We start from the raw sequence: 20,769 nt of genomic DNA, 5'->3' as shown, positions 1-20,769 counted from the left end.
TTTATTTTATATTTGCATTGTACATATCTAATGTCTCAATTATGTAAAACCTTTTTATCTTTGTAACACTGCCCATCTTTGGGAATAAACTATAAAACTTATTAGCTCTGTCTCCATGCTCTAAAAAATGAATTTACGTGCCTTCAAGATAATTACGCTACTGAATTGGGTTGGCTTCGAACCCCTCCATTAAGTTTAAATCTTAATCAGAGAAAATCCGGAGCTGGTGGCGGCGAAGTGTAGTCTGGGTCCCGGGTACTGCTGACTGTGATGGAAAGGGATTTTATAAGCTAATTGGGTGGCTGTGGCCAGAGTATTTTAATTCCCTCATTGTAGCATGCCGGGTGGCCAGACCTCATTGAAGCAGCTGGCCGGCAACCAATTATCCCAGGTGTAGTTCCTTGACTGACCTGAGGGTAAGGGGGGGTGCCGGAGAGCTGCGAGATCCAAAGTGGAGCTGAAAAGTGGGATATACATCAATCCCCGCAGTTCGTGGAATTTTGTTAGCAGTGGTGGGACATCCAAAATAACCCCCCTGCGATAAATTTTTAGGGTAAGACTAGCTTGCTATTTTTTTATCACATTGTGGCAGCGGTGGGATAATTAAGATAAGCCCCCCTGTGCATGTGATAGCCGTGTGTCGGCAGTGCATTGCATCCCCCCGTCCGTGACATATCTGTGCCAGCGGGTGGGATCGTGACAATATCCCTTAAACAAAGCCATGAAGTAAACATGAATGTCACCAAACCACAAAACTTCACACAATGCAAAATAAAATTAAATATCTTTATTGAAAAATATATAATAGAATATAAAAAAGAACCAAGCAGGCACCACAGGTATAGGAAAAGAAGGTGTGTAACCCAAGGAGTGACAAAAAAATGTATATAATAGGAGTCACACATATAAGTAACATGCACATATATATTAGAGAACCAAAATTTGTTCTATGTAACTATGCACATACAAAGGAAACTATCAACATACATCTAATTGCTGTGAAAAAAATTGTAATGTATATACATAGTAACCCGTTGTTCCCTACCTAAGGACACATAATAAAAATTGAAGCATAAGTATGCCAAGGTACATATCAAGTTACAAATAATGTGTCCAGGGTAGCGAACAAACAGGTAAAAAATATATAATGAGGGAAACACACCCTAACAGAGACACCAAAGGTACATATAAGTATATTGAAAATACCAGTGTATGTACACATGAGAAAGCATAGTTACTGAAATGCTTCTTCCAAGGGGTGGTGGGATACTGGCCAGATAGGTTGCCGGTTTATTATTGGTTCTTATCCATTTATATACCCTAATTGCATTGGTAATAATGGTTTGTGGCAGAAGGAATGTTGGAGCCTCAGCTGTAACCTGTAACCATAGCAACTTGATCTTGAGTAGGTTACCGGATATGACGTTCGATCCGTACCGGATATGACGTTCCGGGTTTCGTAGCGCTACCATGACTACGCAGACAGCGTCTCTGGATAGGAGGTGACATACTACCTTAATTCTAATGCGCATGCGCCCGATATTGTGCTCCGGTTCTGACCTATCTACCATCGGTTCAGTGATGATAAGTTTCTACTAATTAAATAATCCTTAATCTGACGCCACACATCTTGTGTTTTAGGTCCAATGAATTTGTTCTGCCACAGACCATTACTACCAATGCAATTAGGTTGCCGGTTTATTATTGGTTCTTATTCGTTTATATACCCTATCTGGCCAGTATCCCACCACCCCTTGGACGAAGAATTTCAGTGCAAACCGCGCGTCGTGTGTAGTGGGTTCTCCAGGAGTGCTCCTTAGGTAACTATACTTTCTCATGTGTACATACACTGGTATTTTCAATATACACACAGTGTTGGCCATAAGTATTGACACCCCTGCAATTCTGTCAGATAATACTCTGTTTCTTCCTGAAAATGATTGCAAACACAAATTCTTTGGTATTATTATCTTCATTTTATTTGTCTTAAATGAAAAAACACAAAAAGAATTGTCCTAAAGTCAAATTGGATATAATTCCACACCAAACATAAAAAAGAGGGTGGACAAAAGTATTGGCACTGTTCGAAAAATCATGTGATGCTTCTCTAATTTGTGTAATTAACAGCACCTGTAACTTACCTGTGGCACCTAACAGGTGTTGGCAATAACTAAATCACACTTGCAGCCAGTTGACATGGATTAAAGTTGACTCAACCTCTGGCCTGTGTCCTTGTGTGTACCACATTGAGCATGAAGAAAAGAAAGAAGACCAAAGAACTGTCTGAGGACTTGAGAAACCAAATTGTGAGGAAGCATGAGCAATATGAAGGCTACAAGTTCATCTCCAAAGACCAGAATGTTCCTGTGTCTACCGTGCGCAGTGTCATCAAGAAGTTTAAAACCCATGGCACTGTGGCTAACCTCCCTAGATGTGGACGGAAAAGAAAAATTGACAAGAGATTTCAACCCAAGATTGTGTGGATGTTGGATAAAGAACCTCGACTAACATCCAAACAAGTTCAAGCTGCCCTGCAGTCCGAGGGTACAACAGTGTCAACCCGTACTATCTGTCGGCGTCTGAATGAAAAGGGACTGTATGGTAGGAGACCCAGGAAGACCCCACTTCTTACCCCGAGACATAAAAAAGCCAGGGTGGAGTTTGCCAAAACTTACCTGAAAAAGCCTAAAACGTTTTGGAAGAATGCTCTCTGATCAGATGAGACAAAAGTAGAGCTTTTTGGGCAAAGGCATCAACATAGAGTTTACAGGAGAAAAAAAGAGGCATTCAAAGAAAAGAACACGGTCCCTACAGTCAAACATGGCGGAGGTTCCCTGATGTTTTGGGGTTGCTTTGCTGCCTCTGCCACTGGACTGCTTGACCGTGTGCATGGCATTGTGAAGTCAGAACACTACCAACAAATTTTGCAGCATAATGTAGGGCCCAGTGTGAGAAAGCTGGGTCCCCCTCAGAGGTCATGGGTCTTTCAGCAGGTCAATGACCCAAAACACACTTCAAAAAGCACTAGAAAATGGTTTGAGAGAAAGCACTGGAGACTTCTAAGGTGGTCAGCAATGAGTCCAGACCTGAATCCCATAGGACACCTGTGGAGAAACTCATTGATGGTTACCGGAAGCGGTTGGTTGCAGTTATTTTGGCTAAAGGTTGTGCAACCAAGTATTAGGCTGAGGGTGCCAATACTTTTGTCTGGCCCATTTTTGGAGTTTTGTGTGAAATGATCAATGTTTTTGCTTTTTGCTTCATTCTCTTTTGTGTTTTTTCATTTAAAACAAATTAAATGAAGATAATAATACCAAAGAATTTGTGTTTGCAATCATTTTCAGGAAGAAACTGAGTATTATCTGACAGAATTGCAGGGGTGTCAATACTTTTGGCCAACACTGTATATGTACCTTTGGTGTCTCTGTTAGGGTCTGTTTCCCTCATTATATTTTTTACCTGTTTGATCGCTACCCTGGACACATTATTATTTGTAACTTGATATGTATCTTGGCATACTTATGCTTCAATTTTTATTGTGTGTCCTTACGTAGGGAACAACGGGTTACTATGTATATACATCACAATTTTTTCACAGCATTTAGATGTACGTTGATAGTTTCCTTTTTATGTGCATAGTTACATAGAACCAATTTTGGTTCTCTAATATACTGTATATGTGAATGTTACTTATATGAGTGACTACTATTATATACATTGTTTTGTCGCTCCTTGGGTTACCCACCTTCTTTTCCTATACCTGTAGTGCCTGCTTGGTTCCTTTTTATATTCTATGATATATTTTTCAATAAAGATTATATTTAGTTTTATTTTGCCTTGTGTGAAGTTTTGTGGTTTGGTGACGTATACTCATATATAATCACAGCTAATATATATACACTATAATCCACTGTTTTAAAATGGCTGCCATGAACCAGAAAGCCATTGGGGTTTTCCAAGATAAGAAAAGAAGAACAATACCAGATGTGCTAAAGTGATGAGTACATGTCTCAACCTTGTCCCAGTTTCAAAGGACGACAGTTACACTTTAGTTACTTAATCAGCATCTTGCCATGCATTAATCACGATATATTCCATACATATATTAAGATAGCCAATAAAACTGAAGCTTGACCATATGGTAGTTAACTAACCACGCCTTTCTGTATGCAATTATAAAAACCATGCATGTATGATAAACCATCAGTATTAACCCCTTCCTGACATCAGACGTACTATCCCGTCCATGGGACCCGGGCCCCTATGCCCATGGACGGGATAGTACGTCTACAGCGATCAGCGGCGCCCACGTGGTGAGCGCCGCTGATCGCGGCCGGGTGTCAGCTGATTATCACAGCTAACACCCGGCACTGTGTGTCAGGGGCGGTCACGGACCGCCCCCGACACGTTAACCCCTTGCACACCACGATCAAACATGATCGCGGTGTACCGGGGGTTAAAGGGAAGCATCGGCAGGGAGGGGGCTCCCTCCGTGCTTCCCTGAACCCCCCACGGCAGCGCAATGTGCAGCGCTGCTGCAGGGGTCTCTTTCCCTACAGGCCCCCGAATCCAAGATGGCGACGGGGGCCTTCGGGTGCCTGTAGGGAGCTGACTTCCTCAGTGCCTGCAAAGCGCAGGCATGGGGAAGTCTGCAGAACTGCCTGTGACAGATTGCTGATCTGTCACAGTGATCTGTGATGTGACAGATCAGCGATCTGTCACAGGACAGTGATGTCCCACCTGGGACTATGTAATAAAGTAAAAAAAAAAAGTGTTAAAATAATTTAAAAAAAAAAAAAATCGCCAAATAAATTAGAAAAAAAAAAAAAATTCCCCCAATAAATCCATTGTTTTTAAATACAAAAACAAAACAATAAAAGTACACATATTAGGTATCGCCGCGTCCGTAACGACCTGCTCTATAAAACTATCCCATTAGTTAACCCCTTTAGCGAATCCCTTAAAAAATAAAAATAAAAAACGAAGCAAAAAAATAATGATTTATTATCATACCGCCAAACAAAAAGTGCAATAACGCGCGATCAAAAAGACGCATATAAATAGCCATGGTACCGCTGCAAACGTCATCTTGTCCCGCAAAAAACGAGCCGCCATACAGCATCGTCAGCGAAAAATTAAAAAAGTTATAGCTTGCAGAATAAAGCGATACAAAAATAATTATTTTTTATATAATAGTTTTCATTGCATAAAACCGACAAAACATAAAAAAACGACCTAAATGAGGTATCGCTGTAACCGTACTGACCCGAAGAATAAAACCGCTTTATCAATTTTACCGCACGCGGAACGGTGTAAACGCACCCCCCCAAAAGATATTCATGAAACGCTGGTTTTTGCTCATTCTGCGTCCCAAAAATCGGAATAAAAAGCGATCAAAAAATGTCACGTGCCCGAAAATGGTACCAATAAAAACGTCAACTCGTCCCGCAAAAAATAAGACCTCATATGACTCAGTAAGTCAAAATACGGAAAAATTATAGCTCTCAATATGTGATGTAAAAACTATTTTTACAATAAAAAGCGTCTTTTAGCGTGCGACAGCCGCCAAAAATAAATACCGCCATAAATAGTAAATCAAACCCCCCTTTATCACCCCTTAGTAAGGGAAAAATAATAAAATTAAAAGAAAATGTATTTATTTCCATTTTCCCATTAGGGTTAGGTCTAAGGCTAGGGTTAGGGCCAGGGTTAGGGCTAGGGATAGGGCTGAGATTAGGGTTAGGGGTGTGTTGGCGTTAGGGTTGGAGTTAGAATTGGGGGTTTCCACTGTTTGGGCACATCAAGTGCTCTCCAAATGCAACATGGCGTCTGATCTCAATTCCAGCCAATTCTGAGTTGAAAAAGTCAAATGGTGCTCCTTCCCTTCCAAGCTCTGCCATGCGCCCAAACAGTGTTTTACCCCCACATGTAGGGTATCAGCCTACTCAGGACAAATTGCAAAACAACTTTTGGGGTCCAATTTCTCCTGTTACCGTTAGGAAAATAAAAAATTGGGGGCAAAAATATCATTTTTGTGGAAAAAAATTATTTTTTTTATTTTCACGCCCGGGCGTTATAAACTTCTGTGAAGCACTTGGGGGTTCAAAGTGCTCACCACACATCTAGATAAGTTCCGTGGGGGGTCTAGTGTCTAAAATGGGGCCACTTGTGGGGAGTTTCAATAGTTTAGGTAGATCAGGGGCTCTCCAAACGCACATGACACACGCAGACCATTCCATCAACGTCACTTCCCTTCCGAACCCCGACGTGTGCCCATACAGTAGTTTTCTCCACAAATGGGGTGTCAGCGTACTCACGACAAATTGGACAACAACTTTTGGGGTTCAATTTCTCCTGTTACCCTTGGGAAAATAAAAAAATTGGGGACTAATTGATCATGTTTGTGGAAAAAATATGATTTTTTTTATTTTCATGCCCGGGCATTATAAACTTCTGTGAAGCACTTGGGGGTTCAAAGTGCTCACCACACATCTAAATAAGTTCCTTAGGGGGTCTAGATTCCAAAATGGGGTCACTTGTTGGGGGTTTCCTGTTGTGAATTCTCTTACTTCTGGGTCAGGGCTCCCTCTGGTGGTTACTGTGGGTAGAGGAGCTGCCCGGATTGACAGAGGTCTGCCACCTGATGATGATTGGAGATCTGGGGTTACTGATTGGAGTATTTAAGTCAGCAGGCTTCCTTCAATCCCTGCTGGTGATAAGTTTTGCTGTGCATTCTGAGGTCTGATGTCTCCTGCCCTGATCCTGCATTTTTCAGTTAAGTTGTTCATTTGCTAATCCTTTGCATCTGATCTGGTTTTGCCTCTTTCTGCTTGTTGTGAGGGTTCAGCGGGTCCCTGCTGGGGGCTGTGCTGGACCCCGCTCCATATGTTACAGCTTGTGTCAGTTTGTTCAGTCCTCTGTTATATTAGTCTCTTTTGCTTTGCTGCTAGTTCATACCAGAATGCTGATATAGTGGGGGCGAGGTCGTGAGACCTCAGTGTTTTTTGGTACATCAGTCGTGTTGTATTTTTTTTAGGGTTTTTGCATAATTGCAAACAGTGACTTTCCTTTCCTATCCTATCTAGTCAGTTCGGGCCCCATCATTTGCTCAGTCTATTTTCTGCCTGCGTTTGTGTTTCATCTTGTCTCACTGACAATATATGTTTGGGGGCCATCTATTTCTTTGGGGTTCTACTCCGGGGCAGTTTATATTTCACCTTTCTTGCTTTATGCCTAGTTAGTTCTCCGCTGTGTCGAGGCGTCTAGGGCATCGTAGGTATGCTCCACGGCTACTGTTAGTTGTGTTTTTAGGATTAAGGGTCTGCAATCCACTAAGGTACCAACCTTTCTGGTTTCCTGGTGGCCTAGCCTATTCCTGCCATCCTCCTCGGTGACCTGTTCTTAACAGTTTCCACTGTTTAGGCACATCAGGGGCTCTCCAAACGCAACATGGCATCCGATCTCAATTTCAGCCAATTCTGCATTGAAGAAGTCAAAGAGTGCTCCTTCCGTTCCAAGCCCTGCCGTGCGTCCAAATAGTGGTTTACCCCCACATATGGGGTATCGGCATATTCAGGACAAATTGCACAACAAATTTTGAGGTTCATTTTCTCTTTTTACACTTGTGAAAATAAAAAAAAAAATTGGTTCTGAAGTGAAATGTTAGTAAAAAAGTCAAATGTTAATTTTTTCCTTCCACATTGCTTCAGTTCCTGTGAAGCATGTAAAGGGTTAATAAACTTAATGAATTTGATTTTTAGCACCTTGAGGGGTGCAGTTTTTAGAATGGTGTCACTTTTGGGTATTTTCTCTCATATTGACCTCTCAAAGGGACTTCAAATGTGAGGTGGTCCCTAAAAAAAAAGGTTCTGTAAATTTTGTTGTAAAAATGAGAAATCGCTGGTCAACTTTTAACCCTTATAACTTCCTAACAAAAAAAAATGTTGATTCCAAAATTGTGCTGATGTAAAGCAGACATGTGGAAAATGTTATTTATTAAGTATTTCTTGTGACATATCTCTCTGATTTAAGGGCATAAAAATTAAAAGTTTGAAAACTGCAAAATTTAAAAAATTTGACATATTTCTGTTTTTTCAGAAATAAACGCAAGTCATATCGAAGAAATTTTATCACTAACATGAAGTACAATATGTCACGAAAAAACAATCAGAATCAGCGGGATCTGTTAAAACGTTTCTGAGTTATAACCTCATAAAGTGACTGTGGTTAGAATTGTAAAAATTGGTCTAGTCATTAAGCTGCAAATTGGCTCTGTCACTAAGGGGTTAAAAACAGTATACACAGATTGATACTAAGGATCCATAATATGAAAATCCATGTTTGGTCCCTGTGAACCACAGTTTAGATGGAACAACTTATTCTGTTAGCAATGATCAATACTTTAGGTTTTACATTCACAAACATTTTGTACATAGTAAATTATCATACCATAACATCCTGAAGGGTTTGCTGTACAAGAAATGCATTCGTCATCATATGACTTCTTAGGTGCGCATTTTGGAGCAGCAGACGAAGCAGCTGGGCAATCACGGGTAGCTCTTCCTGGCATGCCTGACTAACTTGAAGATTCTGTAACATCAGCGTCAGAACATTCGGCAGCAACGACAGTAAGGAAATGCATTCTCCCCACAGAAAATCCCTGCAAGGGAAAGTATTTACTACAATTTTAACTATGTATGTTAACCAACTGAAAGAGGAATTCTACATTTACCACCTTTTTAACACATGGAATAAATTGCTATCAACTATGATAAATTTGACAAGCTTATTAACCAAAGTGTATCCCTGCTAGGAACCAGAGTAACTTGTTGCAATATAGGGACAGCTTCAAACAATCTCAGGAGTCCAAAAAACATTAAGTGTTAGGCACTTAAAAATTAAAGAATCAACTCAGTCAGGTGGGGGAACACAGCAGCTGACTAGAAGTGAATCCAAACAATAATAAAACAAATGCATTTTTACAGATTTAACAAAATTTAAAAACTTCTGACAGATCAGCAAAAAAGCCTCCAAATGAGGAAGGGAAACACAGCAGACAATTGCTGGAAGATATAAGTAAGGGTTAGAAGGCAATGGGAAATGAAAGAATAGGGGGTCTTAATATTCGCACAATGCTATTGCAATGCAAATAGAAAGCCAACAAAATGGTTTAGAGCGACTACTAAAGGTGTATGGTATTCTCTGTAACCCCTTAACAACCGGAGCTTTTTTCGGTTTTACTTTTTCGTTTTTTTGCTCCCCTCCTTCCCAGAGCCATAACTTTTTTTATTTTTCTGTCAATATGGCCATGTGAGGGCTTATTTTTTATTTGTGGGACGAGTTGTACTTTTGAAAGACACCATTGGTTTTACCATGACATGTACTAGAAAACGGGAAAAAAAATTCCAAGTGCTGTGAAATTGCAAAAAAAAGTGCAATCACACACTTGTTTTTTGTTTGGCTTTTTTACTAGGTTCAGTAAATGCTAAAACTGACCTGCCATTATGTTTCTCCAGGTCATTACGAGTTCATAGACACCAAACATGTCTAGGTTCTTTTTTATCTAAGTGGTGAAAAAAATTCCAAACTTTGCTTAAAAAAAAAAAAATTGAGTCATTTTCCGATACCCGTAGTGTCTCCATTTTCGTGATCTCAGGTTGGGTGATGGCTTATTTTTTGCATGTCGGGCTGACGTTTGATACCATTTTGGTGCAGATATGATCTTTTGATCGCCCGTTACTGCATTTTAAGGCAATGTCGCTGCAACCAAAAAAAGTAATACTGGCATTTTGACTTTTTTTCCTCACTATGCCATTCAGCGATCAGGATAATCCTTTATTTTATTGAGAGATTGGGCGATTCTGAATGCAGCGATAACAAGTGCGTATTTTTGATTTTATTTTTATTATTGTTTTATTTTGAATGGGGTGAAAGGGGGGTGATTTGAACTTTAATTTTTTTTTATAATTTTAAAAACTTTTTTTTTTTTTTTTTTACTTTTAGCATGCTTCAATAGTCTCCATGGGAGACTAGAAGCTGCTACAACCTGATCAGCTATGCTACATAGAGGAAATGATCAGATTGCCTCTATATAGCAGATTTACTCACTTGCTGTGAGCGCCGATCACTGGCTGGCGCTCACAGCAAGTCGGTGCTGACAACCATAGAGGTCTCCAGGAGACCTCCGGTTGTCATGCCAACACACCGGTAACCCGTGGAAGTGCTTGCTAAATGCCCGAGCCCACATAAAAGGGAGGGCTTACGCCAGATGTCGGAAAGGAGTTAGGGTGTGTGCACACGCTGCGGATTCTGCTGCGGTTCCGCAGCGGATTTGGCCGCTGCGGGTCAGCAGCAGTTTTTGCTGCGGTGTACAGTACCATTATTCCCTATGGGAATAAAAAAACTCAGTACAGACGGTGCGGATTTTTCCGCGCGGTTTTGAAACCGCAGAAAGAATTCACATGTCAATTCTTTCTGCGGATTCCGCTGTGGTTTGCCATCTCCTCCATTGTGGAGATGAAAAACCGCAGGGCAAAACCGCAGAGCAATCTGCAGGTAAAACCGCAGGTCTTTTGACCTGCAGATTTACCTGCGGATTTTACAAAATCCGCACGGCCAAATCCGCACCCCAATCCGCAGCGTGTGCACATACCATTAAAGTGAACCTGTCACCAGGATTGTGCTCAGTAACCTACAGTGTTAGGATGGCACCGTTATACTGATTAATATGATATCTTGGTTAATGAAATCTGTCTTATGGTTGTGTTTTAATCTTGATTTTTAGTTTTGATTTAATGATATGCCCGTGGTGCGGGGCGGCCTGTGGGGGGGGGTCTTCATGTGGTGCTCTGATTAGTTATTCATAATGCAGACTGCTGACCGGTCACTGATCCCTCAGTGACGTGCCCCCTAGTTTACATAATGAATATCTGAGTATAATGAAGAAAATAAAAACCTGTGCAGGCAGGCGCCAGCCGTGACACCTGCGCTGCAGCATAATTGCATGTTTAGTGTGCTATTATTAATCACCGTTCTTGATGTTATTGCTCAAGTACAAAAAAAAATCAATTTGAAAATAGCGCCTGCCCCACCTGCGCAGCAGCAGCTATCTGTGTGTATAGAGATCTGACAGCTGCTATTGCACAGGTGCCATCTTGCTGGAGAAGTAAAAAAAAATTCCTCCAAGATGGCGCTGCCTGCGCCTGCTGTGCAGTAGCAGCTCTCGGCAATTAAAGATAGGCGGTTCTTGAAGCCACATGTGCAATATGGAGTTTCTCTGTTGTGATGCACTCCTTTGCATGTACACTGCAGAGCCTATGAAGAGACTACATTGAGGTACAGTGCCTTGCAAAAGTATTTGGCCCCCTGTAACTTTTCAACCTTTTCCCACATATCATGCTTCAAACATAAAGATACCAAATGTAAATTTTTGGTGAAGAATCAACAAGTGGGACACAATTGTTAAGTTGAACGAAATTTATTGGTTATTTTAAATTTTTGTGGAAATTCAAAAACTGAAAAGTGGGGCGTGCAATATTATTCGGCCCCTTTACTTTCAGTGAAGCAAACTCACTCCAGAAGTTCATTGTGGATCTCTGAATGATCCAATGTTGTCCTAAATGACTAATGATAAATATAATCCACCTGTGTAAATGCACCTGCTCTGGGATAGTCTCAGGGTTCTGTTTGATGCACAGAGAGCATTATGAAGACCAAGAAGCACAACAGGCAAGTCCGTGATACTGTTGTGGAGAAGTTTAAAGCTGGATTTGGATACAAAATGATTTTCAAAACTTTAAACATCCCAATGTTATATGTTTTCGAGGGGAGTGAGAGCAAGATTTCTTGAGGAGTTAATTCTCTTTTTATTAAATGTAAGCGACGAAGATAATTGTTTAAATCTGCCCAATAATTTTGAGATGATTGGGCACTGCTTTTTTGCCCTTTTTTAACTGTCTTTAAACCTTGTTAAATTAATAAAAATACATTTGTTTTATTGGGTGTCCCCCCACCTGATTGAGTTGATTCAGAGACATCTTCAAGTAAGGTAAATTTACATATTAGATAAAGGCCATGTTCACATGTTCAGTATATTTGGTCAGTATTTTACATCAGTATTTGTAAGCCAAAATCAGGAGTGGGTGATAAATACAGAAGTGGTGATGTGTTTCTATTATATTTTCCTCTGATTGTTACACTCCCGATTTTACCTTACAAATACTGAACGTGTGAACATGGACTAAAGGTAATCCATGAGCAAGTTATTGCTATGTAACACTCTTCTACAGCCAAATTGTTTCAGAGATGCAAACAGTTGTACTTAATTTTGTGGTGGTGAAAATGAATATTTGCTGATCAGCTGTAATTTTCAAGATCCACAAGAGGTTGCAATTACTTATGAAACCGTTCATGCACGCTTCTAGAAAAATTGCTTCTTTATTACTTCAACATCATTATGGCATTGTTAGTTGCTAGTCTTTAACAATGAGGAGAAGTCTCTTGTGTCAGAAAGGTGAAAATTAACATAAGGAAAACCTGCAACCTGTATTTTGGCTGCAGAATAGGAGATCAGGACAAGAGTTGGGCTCCACACATATGCTGCAATAGATGTGCATCACATCTTACTCAGTGATTGCATGGGAAGAGGCAATCTATGTCTTTTGCAGTCTCAATAATCTGGAGAGAGCCAGCCGATCTAATTGACATTTCTTCCCCCCCATTAGAAAAGGCGTTTCAAGGAAGCAGTGACTTTTACAGTATCCAAACATTCCATCTGCAATACCTGAGTACCACATACAGAAGAACTCAAGTCAGTCGAGTGAGGAAGAGGGTGCTTTGTGTCATAAAGCATTTTCCTCTCAATACCCAGACTTTCTGTCAACAAACTTAACTGAACCACACCTTATCTCATTGATAAATTTCCAAGGTTGAGCTAAGGGTACCGTTACACTTAGCGATGCACCAGCGATCCCGACCACGATACGACTCGGTCAGGATCGCTGGGTGGTAGCTAGTGAGCTGCCAAACAGGCAGATCTCACCAGTGACATAGCAGCGGTCGGCGTTCGCTACTTACCTGCCAGACGCGGCGATCCTGATGTCCTCCCGCCCGCCTCCACGCTTCTCTCATCAGCGCCACAGGAAGCCCAGCAGGAAGTGGCCGACGAGAAAAGGCCCAGGACATTCTTGCGCGATCAGCGATAACCAGCGGGGAGCTGGTCGGAGGTAAGTATCACACATAGCGATATCGCTGCTGCGTCACAAAACCAGTGACGTAATAGCGATATTGCTAGCGATATCGCTATGTGTAACGGGCCCTTTAGCAAGGAAAGGAATGAGTCTTTATTGGACTTCAGATTCCTAGGCTTCTTCAAGATAAGGAGTTTCTCTCTTTGTTGCAGGGCAAGGAAAGGGCTGCATGTGTAGGTAGCAATCACATTAGTGGTAACTATTTTTTGGGGAAACTAAAGCAGATAATGAAGAATTGATGGATAAAATACTCAAAACATATAAGGCTCTTGGCTGTACCTTGTCTTTAAAGATTCATTTCTTACATTAAAGGGAATCCGTCACCCCTTTTTTGAGATATCATATACAGTAATGATATCATTCAATTGTGTGTCACATAAGGATTCTCTTAGTACTTTTGCTTCCCCCTGACCCCGCACCTTTCATGCATAAATACCTTTTTTATATCGGTTCAGATGTATGTAAACTGCCACGGTCCGGTCTGCTGGGCGGGGCTTATTCAACTGCTCCCCCCTCCCTGTCTTGCTCTACACAAGAAGAAATGGTGAGTTCTCCTTCAATGGAAGTCTTCAAACAGAGGCTGGACAGACATCTGACTGGGATGATTTAGCGAATCCTGCTTTGAGCAGGGGGTTGGACCAGATGGCCCAGGAGGTCCCTTCCAACTCTACGATTCTATGATTCTATGATTCTACATCTTAATCGATATAAAAAAGGTATTTATGCATGAAAGGTGCGGGGTCAGGGGAAGCAAAAGTACTAAGAGAATCCTTGTGTGACACACAATTGAATGATATCATTATATGATATCTCAAAAAAGTGGTGACAGATTCCCTTTAACCCCTTCACGACCTTTGACGATACGTAGGCGTCATGAAAAGTCGTGACAATACGACCCATGACGCCTATGTGGCGTCATGAATTGATTGCCCCGTGGGTCGGGTGACCGGGGTCACTGAAAGGTCACCCGACGCGCACACAAAGGACCCTTCAGAGATAACACCTGGGGGTGTGGCTTAGCCCCCACGTGCCTACGATCGCTGATTGGCTGCTAAAAGTGAAACTGCCAATCAGAGCGATTGTAGTATTTCACCAATGAAAATTGGGGAAATATTACAATCCAGCCATGGCCGATGCTGAAATAGCATCGGACATGGCTGGAGACCGAGACCCGACCCCCCCCACACGACTAATGGCACCGATCGGCTGCCGCCACCATCTGACGGCACCGATCGGCAGCGGCCGTCATAATCTGCCCCACCGCCTTCCCTCCGATCACCTCCTCTCACCCTCCTTTGTGTCTCCGACCTCCTGCTATCCGTCCCGGTGTCCCACCGTCCAGTGTCATGGGCGCCGCCATCTTGGAAGATGGCGGGTGCATGCGCAGTGCGCCGAATCGAATCTGCAATGCTGCAGATTCATTCATTTATTTTGATCACTGATAAACTTTCAAAGTGATCAAAATAAAAAAAAAGTAAATCACCGCCCCCCTTATCACCCCATAGGTAGGGATAAATAATAAAATTAAAAAAATATATATATTTTTTTTTTCCATTAGGGCTAGGGTTAGGGTTGGACTAAGGGTTAGGGTTGGACTTAGGGTTAGGGTAGGAATTAGGGTTAGGGTTGGAATTAGGGTTAGAGTTGTAATTGGGATTAGGGGTAGGGTTGGGATTGTGGTTAGGGTTAGAGTTGGGATTTCGTTAGGGGTGTGTTGGGATTAGGGTTGTGGTTAGGGTTGGGATTAGGGTTAGGGGTGTGTTGGGGTTAGGGTTGGAGATAGAATTGAGGGGTTTCCACTGTTTAGGCACATCATGGGGTCTCCAAACGCGACATGGAGCCACCATTTATTCCAGCCAATTTTGGATTCAAAAAGTCAAACGGTGCTCCCTCCATTTCGAGCCCCGATGTGTGCCCAAACAGTATCAGAGTATCAGGGTATTCAGGAAAAACTGAACAACAACTTTGGGGGTCTAATTTCTCCTGTTACCCTTGGGAAAATAAAAAATGGGGCTAAAATAATTATTTTTGTGGAAAAAAAATGATTTTTTATTTTCACGGTTCTGCGTTCTAAACTTCTGTGAAGCACTTGGGGGTTCAACGTGCTCACCACACATCTAGATAAGTTCCTTGGGGGGTCTAGTTTCCAAAATGGGGTCACTTATGGGGGTTTCCACTGTTTAGGTACATCAGGGGCTCTGCAAACGTAACATGACGCCCACAGACCATTCCATCAAGTCGGCATTTCAAAACGTCACTACTTCCATTCCGAGCCCCAACGTGTCCCCGAACAGTGGTCCCCCCCACATATGGGGTACCAGCGCACTCAGGACAAACTGGACAACAACTTTTGGGGTCCAATTTATCCTGTTACCCTTGTGAAAATAAAAAATAGCAGGCTAAAAAATTATTTTTTGAGGAAAAATTTTTTTTTATTTTAACGGCTCTGCGTTATAAACTTCTGTGAAGCACCTGGGGGTTCAAAGTGCTCACTATGCATCTAGATAAGTTCCTTAGGGGGTCTAGTTTCCAAAATGGGGTCATTTGTGGGGGAGCTCCAAAGTTTACGCACACAGGGGCTCTGCAAACACGACATGGTGTCCGCTAATGATTGGAGCTAATTTTCCATTCAAAAAGTCAAATGACGCTCCTTCCCTTCTGAGCCATGCCGTGCGCTCAAACAGTGGTTTCCCCCCACATATGGGGTACCAGTGTACTCAGGACAAACTGGACAACAACTTTTGGGGTCCAATTTATCCTGTTATCCTTGGGAAAATAAAAAATAGCGGGCTAAAAAATCATTTTTGAGGAAAAAAAAATATTTTTTTCATGGCTCTGCGTTTATAAACTTCTGTGAAGCACTTGGGGGTTCAGAGTGCTCACTACACATCTAGATAAGCTCCTTGGGGGTTCTAGTTTCCAAAATGGGGTCACTTGTGGGGATTTCTACTGTTTAGGCACACAGGGGCTCTGCAAACGCAACATGACGCCCGCAGAACATTCCATCAAAGTCTGCATTTCAAAATGGCGCTCCTTCCCTTCTGAGCTCTCCTGTGCTCCCAAACAGTGGCCCCCCCCACATATGGGGTATCGGTGTACTCAGGGCAAATTGCACAACAACTTTTGTGGTTCAATTTCTCCTGTTAGCCTTGTGAAAAAAAATAGCGGGCTAAAAAATCATTTTTGAGCAAAAAAAAAATTTTTTACTTTCACTGCCCTGCGTTATAAACTTCTGTGAAGCACTTGGGGGTTCAAAGTGCTCACCACACATCTAGATAAGTTCATTTGGGGGTCTAGTTTCCAAAATAGGGTCACTTGTGGGGGAGCTCCAATGTTTAGGCTCACAGGGGCTCTCCAAATGCGACATGGTGTCCACTAACGATTGGAGCTAATTTTCCAATCAAAAAGTCACATAGCGCTCCTTCCCTTCCGGGCCCTGCCGTGCGCCCAAACAGTGGTTTATGACCACATATGAGGTATCGATGTACTCAGGAGAAATTGCCCAACAAATTTTAGGATCCATTTTATCCTGTTGCCCATGAGAAAATGAAAAAACTGAGGCTAAATAAAATTTCTGTGAAAAAAAAGTACTTTTTTTTTTTTTACGGATCAATTTGTGAAGCACCTGGGGTGGGGGTTCAAAGTGCTCCCTATGCATCTAGATAAGTTCCTTGGAGGGTCTAGTTTCCAAAATGGGGTCACTTGTGGGGGAGCTCCAATGTTTAGGCACATAGGTGCTCTCCAAACGTGACATGGCAACCGCTAAATATTCAAGCATATTTTCCATTCAAAAAGTAAAATGGCGCTCCTTGCCTTCTGAGCCCTGCCGTGCGCCCAAACAGTGGTTTATGACCATATATTAGGTATCGGTGTACTCAGGAGAAATTGCCCAACAAATTTTAGGATACATTTTATCCTGTTACCCATGTGAAAATGAAAAAACTGATGCTAAAAGAAAATTTTGGTTGGAAAAATTAAAATGTCCATTTTTTCATTCCATGTTGCTTTAGTTCCTGTGAAGCACCTGAAGGGTTAATAATCTTCTTGAATGTAGTTTTGAGTAGCTTGAGGGGTGCAGATTTTAGAATGGTGTCACTTTTAAGTATTTTCTGCCATATAGAACCCTCAAAGTGACTTCAAATGTGAGGTGATCCCTAAAAAAAAATGGTTTTGCAAATTTTGTTGTAAAAATGAGAAATCGCTGGTCAACTTTTAACCCTTATAACTTCTTAACGAAAAAAAGTTGTTTCCAAAATTGTGCTGATGTTAAGTAGACATGTGGGAAATGTTATTTATTAACTATTTTGTGTCACATAGCTCTCTGGTTTAACAGAATAAAAATTAAAAATTGCAAAATTTTCACCAAATTTCCATTTTTTTCACAAATAAACGCAAAAATTATCGACCTAAATTTACCACTAACATGAAGCCCAATATGTCACGAAAAAACAATCTCGTAATCGCTAGGATGCGTTGAAACGTTCCTGAGTTATTACCTCATAAAGGGACATTGGTCAGAACTGCAAAAAATGGCCAGGTCATTAAGGTCAAAATAGGCTGGGTCATGAAGGGGTTAACATTGACTTTTTTACATCAAACTGCAAAGCTGGGCAGCATGGTGGCTCAGTGGTTAGCACTGTAGCCTTGCAGCGCTGGAGTCCTGGGTTAAAATCCCACCAAGGACAACATCTGCAAGGAGTTTGCATGTTCTCCCCATGTTTGCGTGGGTTTCCTCCCACATTCCAAAGACATACTGATAGGGAATTTAGATTGTGAGCCCCATCGGGGCAAGCGATGATAATATGTGCAAACTGTAAAGCGCTGTGCTATATAAAAATAAAGATTATTATTGTTATTAAAGCAGTGAGCGATGACCACGGTGAGAGATTTCACCAAGATATTGCGGCTATGGAGAAAAGATGTAAAGGAAAATGAAATCCATCAATGCTTGCAGATTACTGTTTGACAATTGTAAGAGATCATCCGATGCAGGAGTACAAGAGACAAGCAAAAATGAGATGTAACTGAATGAGGACCAAATTTTGTAGTGCAATTTCTGTAACTTTATAATTTGCAATAGTATTTACACATGTCTGTTATTTGCATTGTTGCCAAATTTTCTCTAAATAAATATCAGAAAATTGGTATAACATGAAAACCTAGTGTACTGCTAGCTCACATTACTACTGCAATAAATATGTGCAGGATGTGCTCACATGTGTCTGATATCACTCCTCCCCTTCTGGCCGTTTGAAAAAAAAATAAGGAAGGTTCTAGTTTAGAATCACAGACATATTGTGGGTGACAGCAAAGTGATACTAACATGTCTATACTGACACAGATCGCTGTGTATCTAATACTAAAATGTGTGATACAGTCTGCTGAGACAATCACAGGGGGAAATTAAGTATTTGATCCCTTGCTGATTTTGTAAGTTTGCCCACTGGCAAAAAAAAAAAGAACAGTCTATAATTTAAGGGTAGGTTTATTTTAACATTGAGAGTTAGAATATCAAAAACAAATCCAGAAAATCACATTTACAAATTATATAAATTTATTTGCATTTTGCAGTAAGAAATAAGTATTTGATCCCCTACAAACCATTAAGAGTTCTGGCTCCTACAGATTAGTTTTTTTGCGCTGCGTTTCCTGCGCACATCAAACGCATGACAAAAACGCATACAAACGCTTGAAAACGCTGCTTTTTTTGTCACCTCATCGTGCGCATTAAGCCAAAAAACGCACGATTTATATGCGTTTTCAAGCGTTTTTCATGCGTGTGCTTTTTTTTGAGCAAAAGTAGGAAAATTCTAGAAAAATTATTGCAACAGACAACACCAATTGGACATCAAGGGGTGTGTGTAATGGTAATTCTTTATATAGACCCTATGTACAGCTGAATTCTTCACATTTGCTTGCTTTTTCTCTGGACAACATGGATCTGCGCTGGAAGAGTTTTCACTTCAACTTGGATCTGGACATCAGGATGGCTCAGGCTTATGCAGTTGCTTGCCATCAACAAAGGGAGAGAAAGAGACAGCAAAGACGGCGTTTGTGGATACATCCGATTGTTGAACTCCGGGAGAGCCGTGGAGCGTACCACACCCTCTACAGCGAGCTACAGACAAACCCGGAGAAATTTACTGATTACACACAGATGTCCCAACAAAGCTTCAGGGATTTACTTGCTCGTGTTGAACAATCCATCCGGAGACAGGACACACAGCTCCGTAGTGCGATTTCTCCTTAGGAACGGCTCCTGTTCACATTACGGTACATTATATTTACCAACCAATGCCTGCATAATTTACTTTGTTGTGACATGTACTTTTCCAAACCTGGCAGAATTCTTTTTATGCTATGTACTAATTTTTTTTTTCTTGTATTGTTTTAAAAAACAATATACAGAAATATTAATTTTACTTCTTTCTCTGTTTCGCAGATTCCTTGCGACTGGAGAGACCCTATCTTCACTCCACTTTCAGTACCGGATTGGAATTTCCATCTTGTCGGGAATTGTTGCGGACATATGCCGGGCTTTGTGGAACGTTCTATGTCCAGAATTTATGCCCCTGCCCACCGCTGAAACATTGATTTTTGTGAGTACTCACCGTAAAATCCTTTTCTCCGAGACGCTCATTGGGGACACAGGTACTGTGGGTGTATGCTACCGCCATCTGGAGGCTGACACTAGGCAAACAACACAAGGTTAGCTCCTCCCCGCCGTATACACCCTCGCCCTGATTGCGGGCGGAAGCCAGTTTAGTGCAAAAGCAGTAGGAGAACAACAACAATCAGCCTTAATGCAGTAAACAATGTCTGGCAAGGGACCACCCTGACACTCACGAAAAAAATGCACATTAATTAAATAAACACGCGCCAACCGGCTAACAGGGTGGGTGCTGTGTCCCCCATTGAGCGCCTTGGAGAAAAGGATTTTACGGTGAGTACTCGCAAAAATCCATGTTTCTCCTTTGTCTCATTGGGGGACACAGGTACTGTGGGACGTCCTAAAGCAGTCCCTGGGTGGGAGATTGACTCACCGATCCAAGCTGCATGCACCTCTTTGTCAAAGGTGCGCCACTGCTGCTTGGAGAATCCTTCTACCCAGGCTCGCATCTGCCGAAGCCTGAGTATGGATACTGTAATGTTTAGTAAATGTGTGCAGGCTGGACCAGGTCGCTGCCTTGCATACCTGTTCCGCCGAGGCCTGATGCCGAAGCGCCCATTGCCCGAGTAGAGTGTGCTTTGATCCCTGATGGAACTGGCGTACCTCTGATGTGATAGGCCTCCTGAATAGTTAAACGGATCCATCTGGCTATGGTCGCCTTTGAGGCCACAAGCCCCCTCCTGCGCCCCTCAGGGAGCATGAACAGCGTATCCGTCTGGCGAAAATGTGCCATCCGCGACACGTACCGCCTGAGTGCTCTCACCAGGTCTAAGGTGTGAAGAGCTTTCTCTACGCTATGCACCGGTGCCGGACAGAACGAAGGCAAGACTATATCCTCATTGATGTGAAAGG

The 20,769-nt window shown here is 41.8% G+C and overlaps 1 protein-coding gene across 5 annotated transcripts in view; it reads right to left on the bottom strand.

Annotated features, from left to right (window-relative positions):
• Positions 1-20,769, bottom strand: part of TEX10 (testis expressed 10) — a 721,463-nt gene that overhangs the window by 41,705 nt on the left and 658,989 nt on the right. For 3 of the 5 annotated variants that reach the window (XM_073555731.1, XM_073555727.1, XM_073555728.1), the window contains one exon: positions 8,449-8,659. The exons of 1 other annotated variant lie outside the window; for it this stretch is intronic. In XM_073555731.1, coding sequence (XP_073411832.1) covers positions 8,449-8,659 — 211 coding nt within the window. Of the gene's footprint in view, positions 1-8,448; positions 8,660-20,769 lie in introns of those variants that run through there. One more of the 5 variants, XM_073555732.1, reaches the window with a different exon arrangement.

This window comes from Dendrobates tinctorius, unplaced genomic scaffold, assembly GCF_039654945.1.
Source record: "Dendrobates tinctorius isolate UK_male_01 unplaced genomic scaffold, ASM3965494v1 ptg000229l, whole genome shotgun sequence".
NCBI classification, from domain to species: domain Eukaryota; kingdom Metazoa; phylum Chordata; class Amphibia; order Anura; family Dendrobatidae; genus Dendrobates; species Dendrobates tinctorius.
This window is presented reverse-complemented; position numbering and strand designations above follow the sequence as displayed.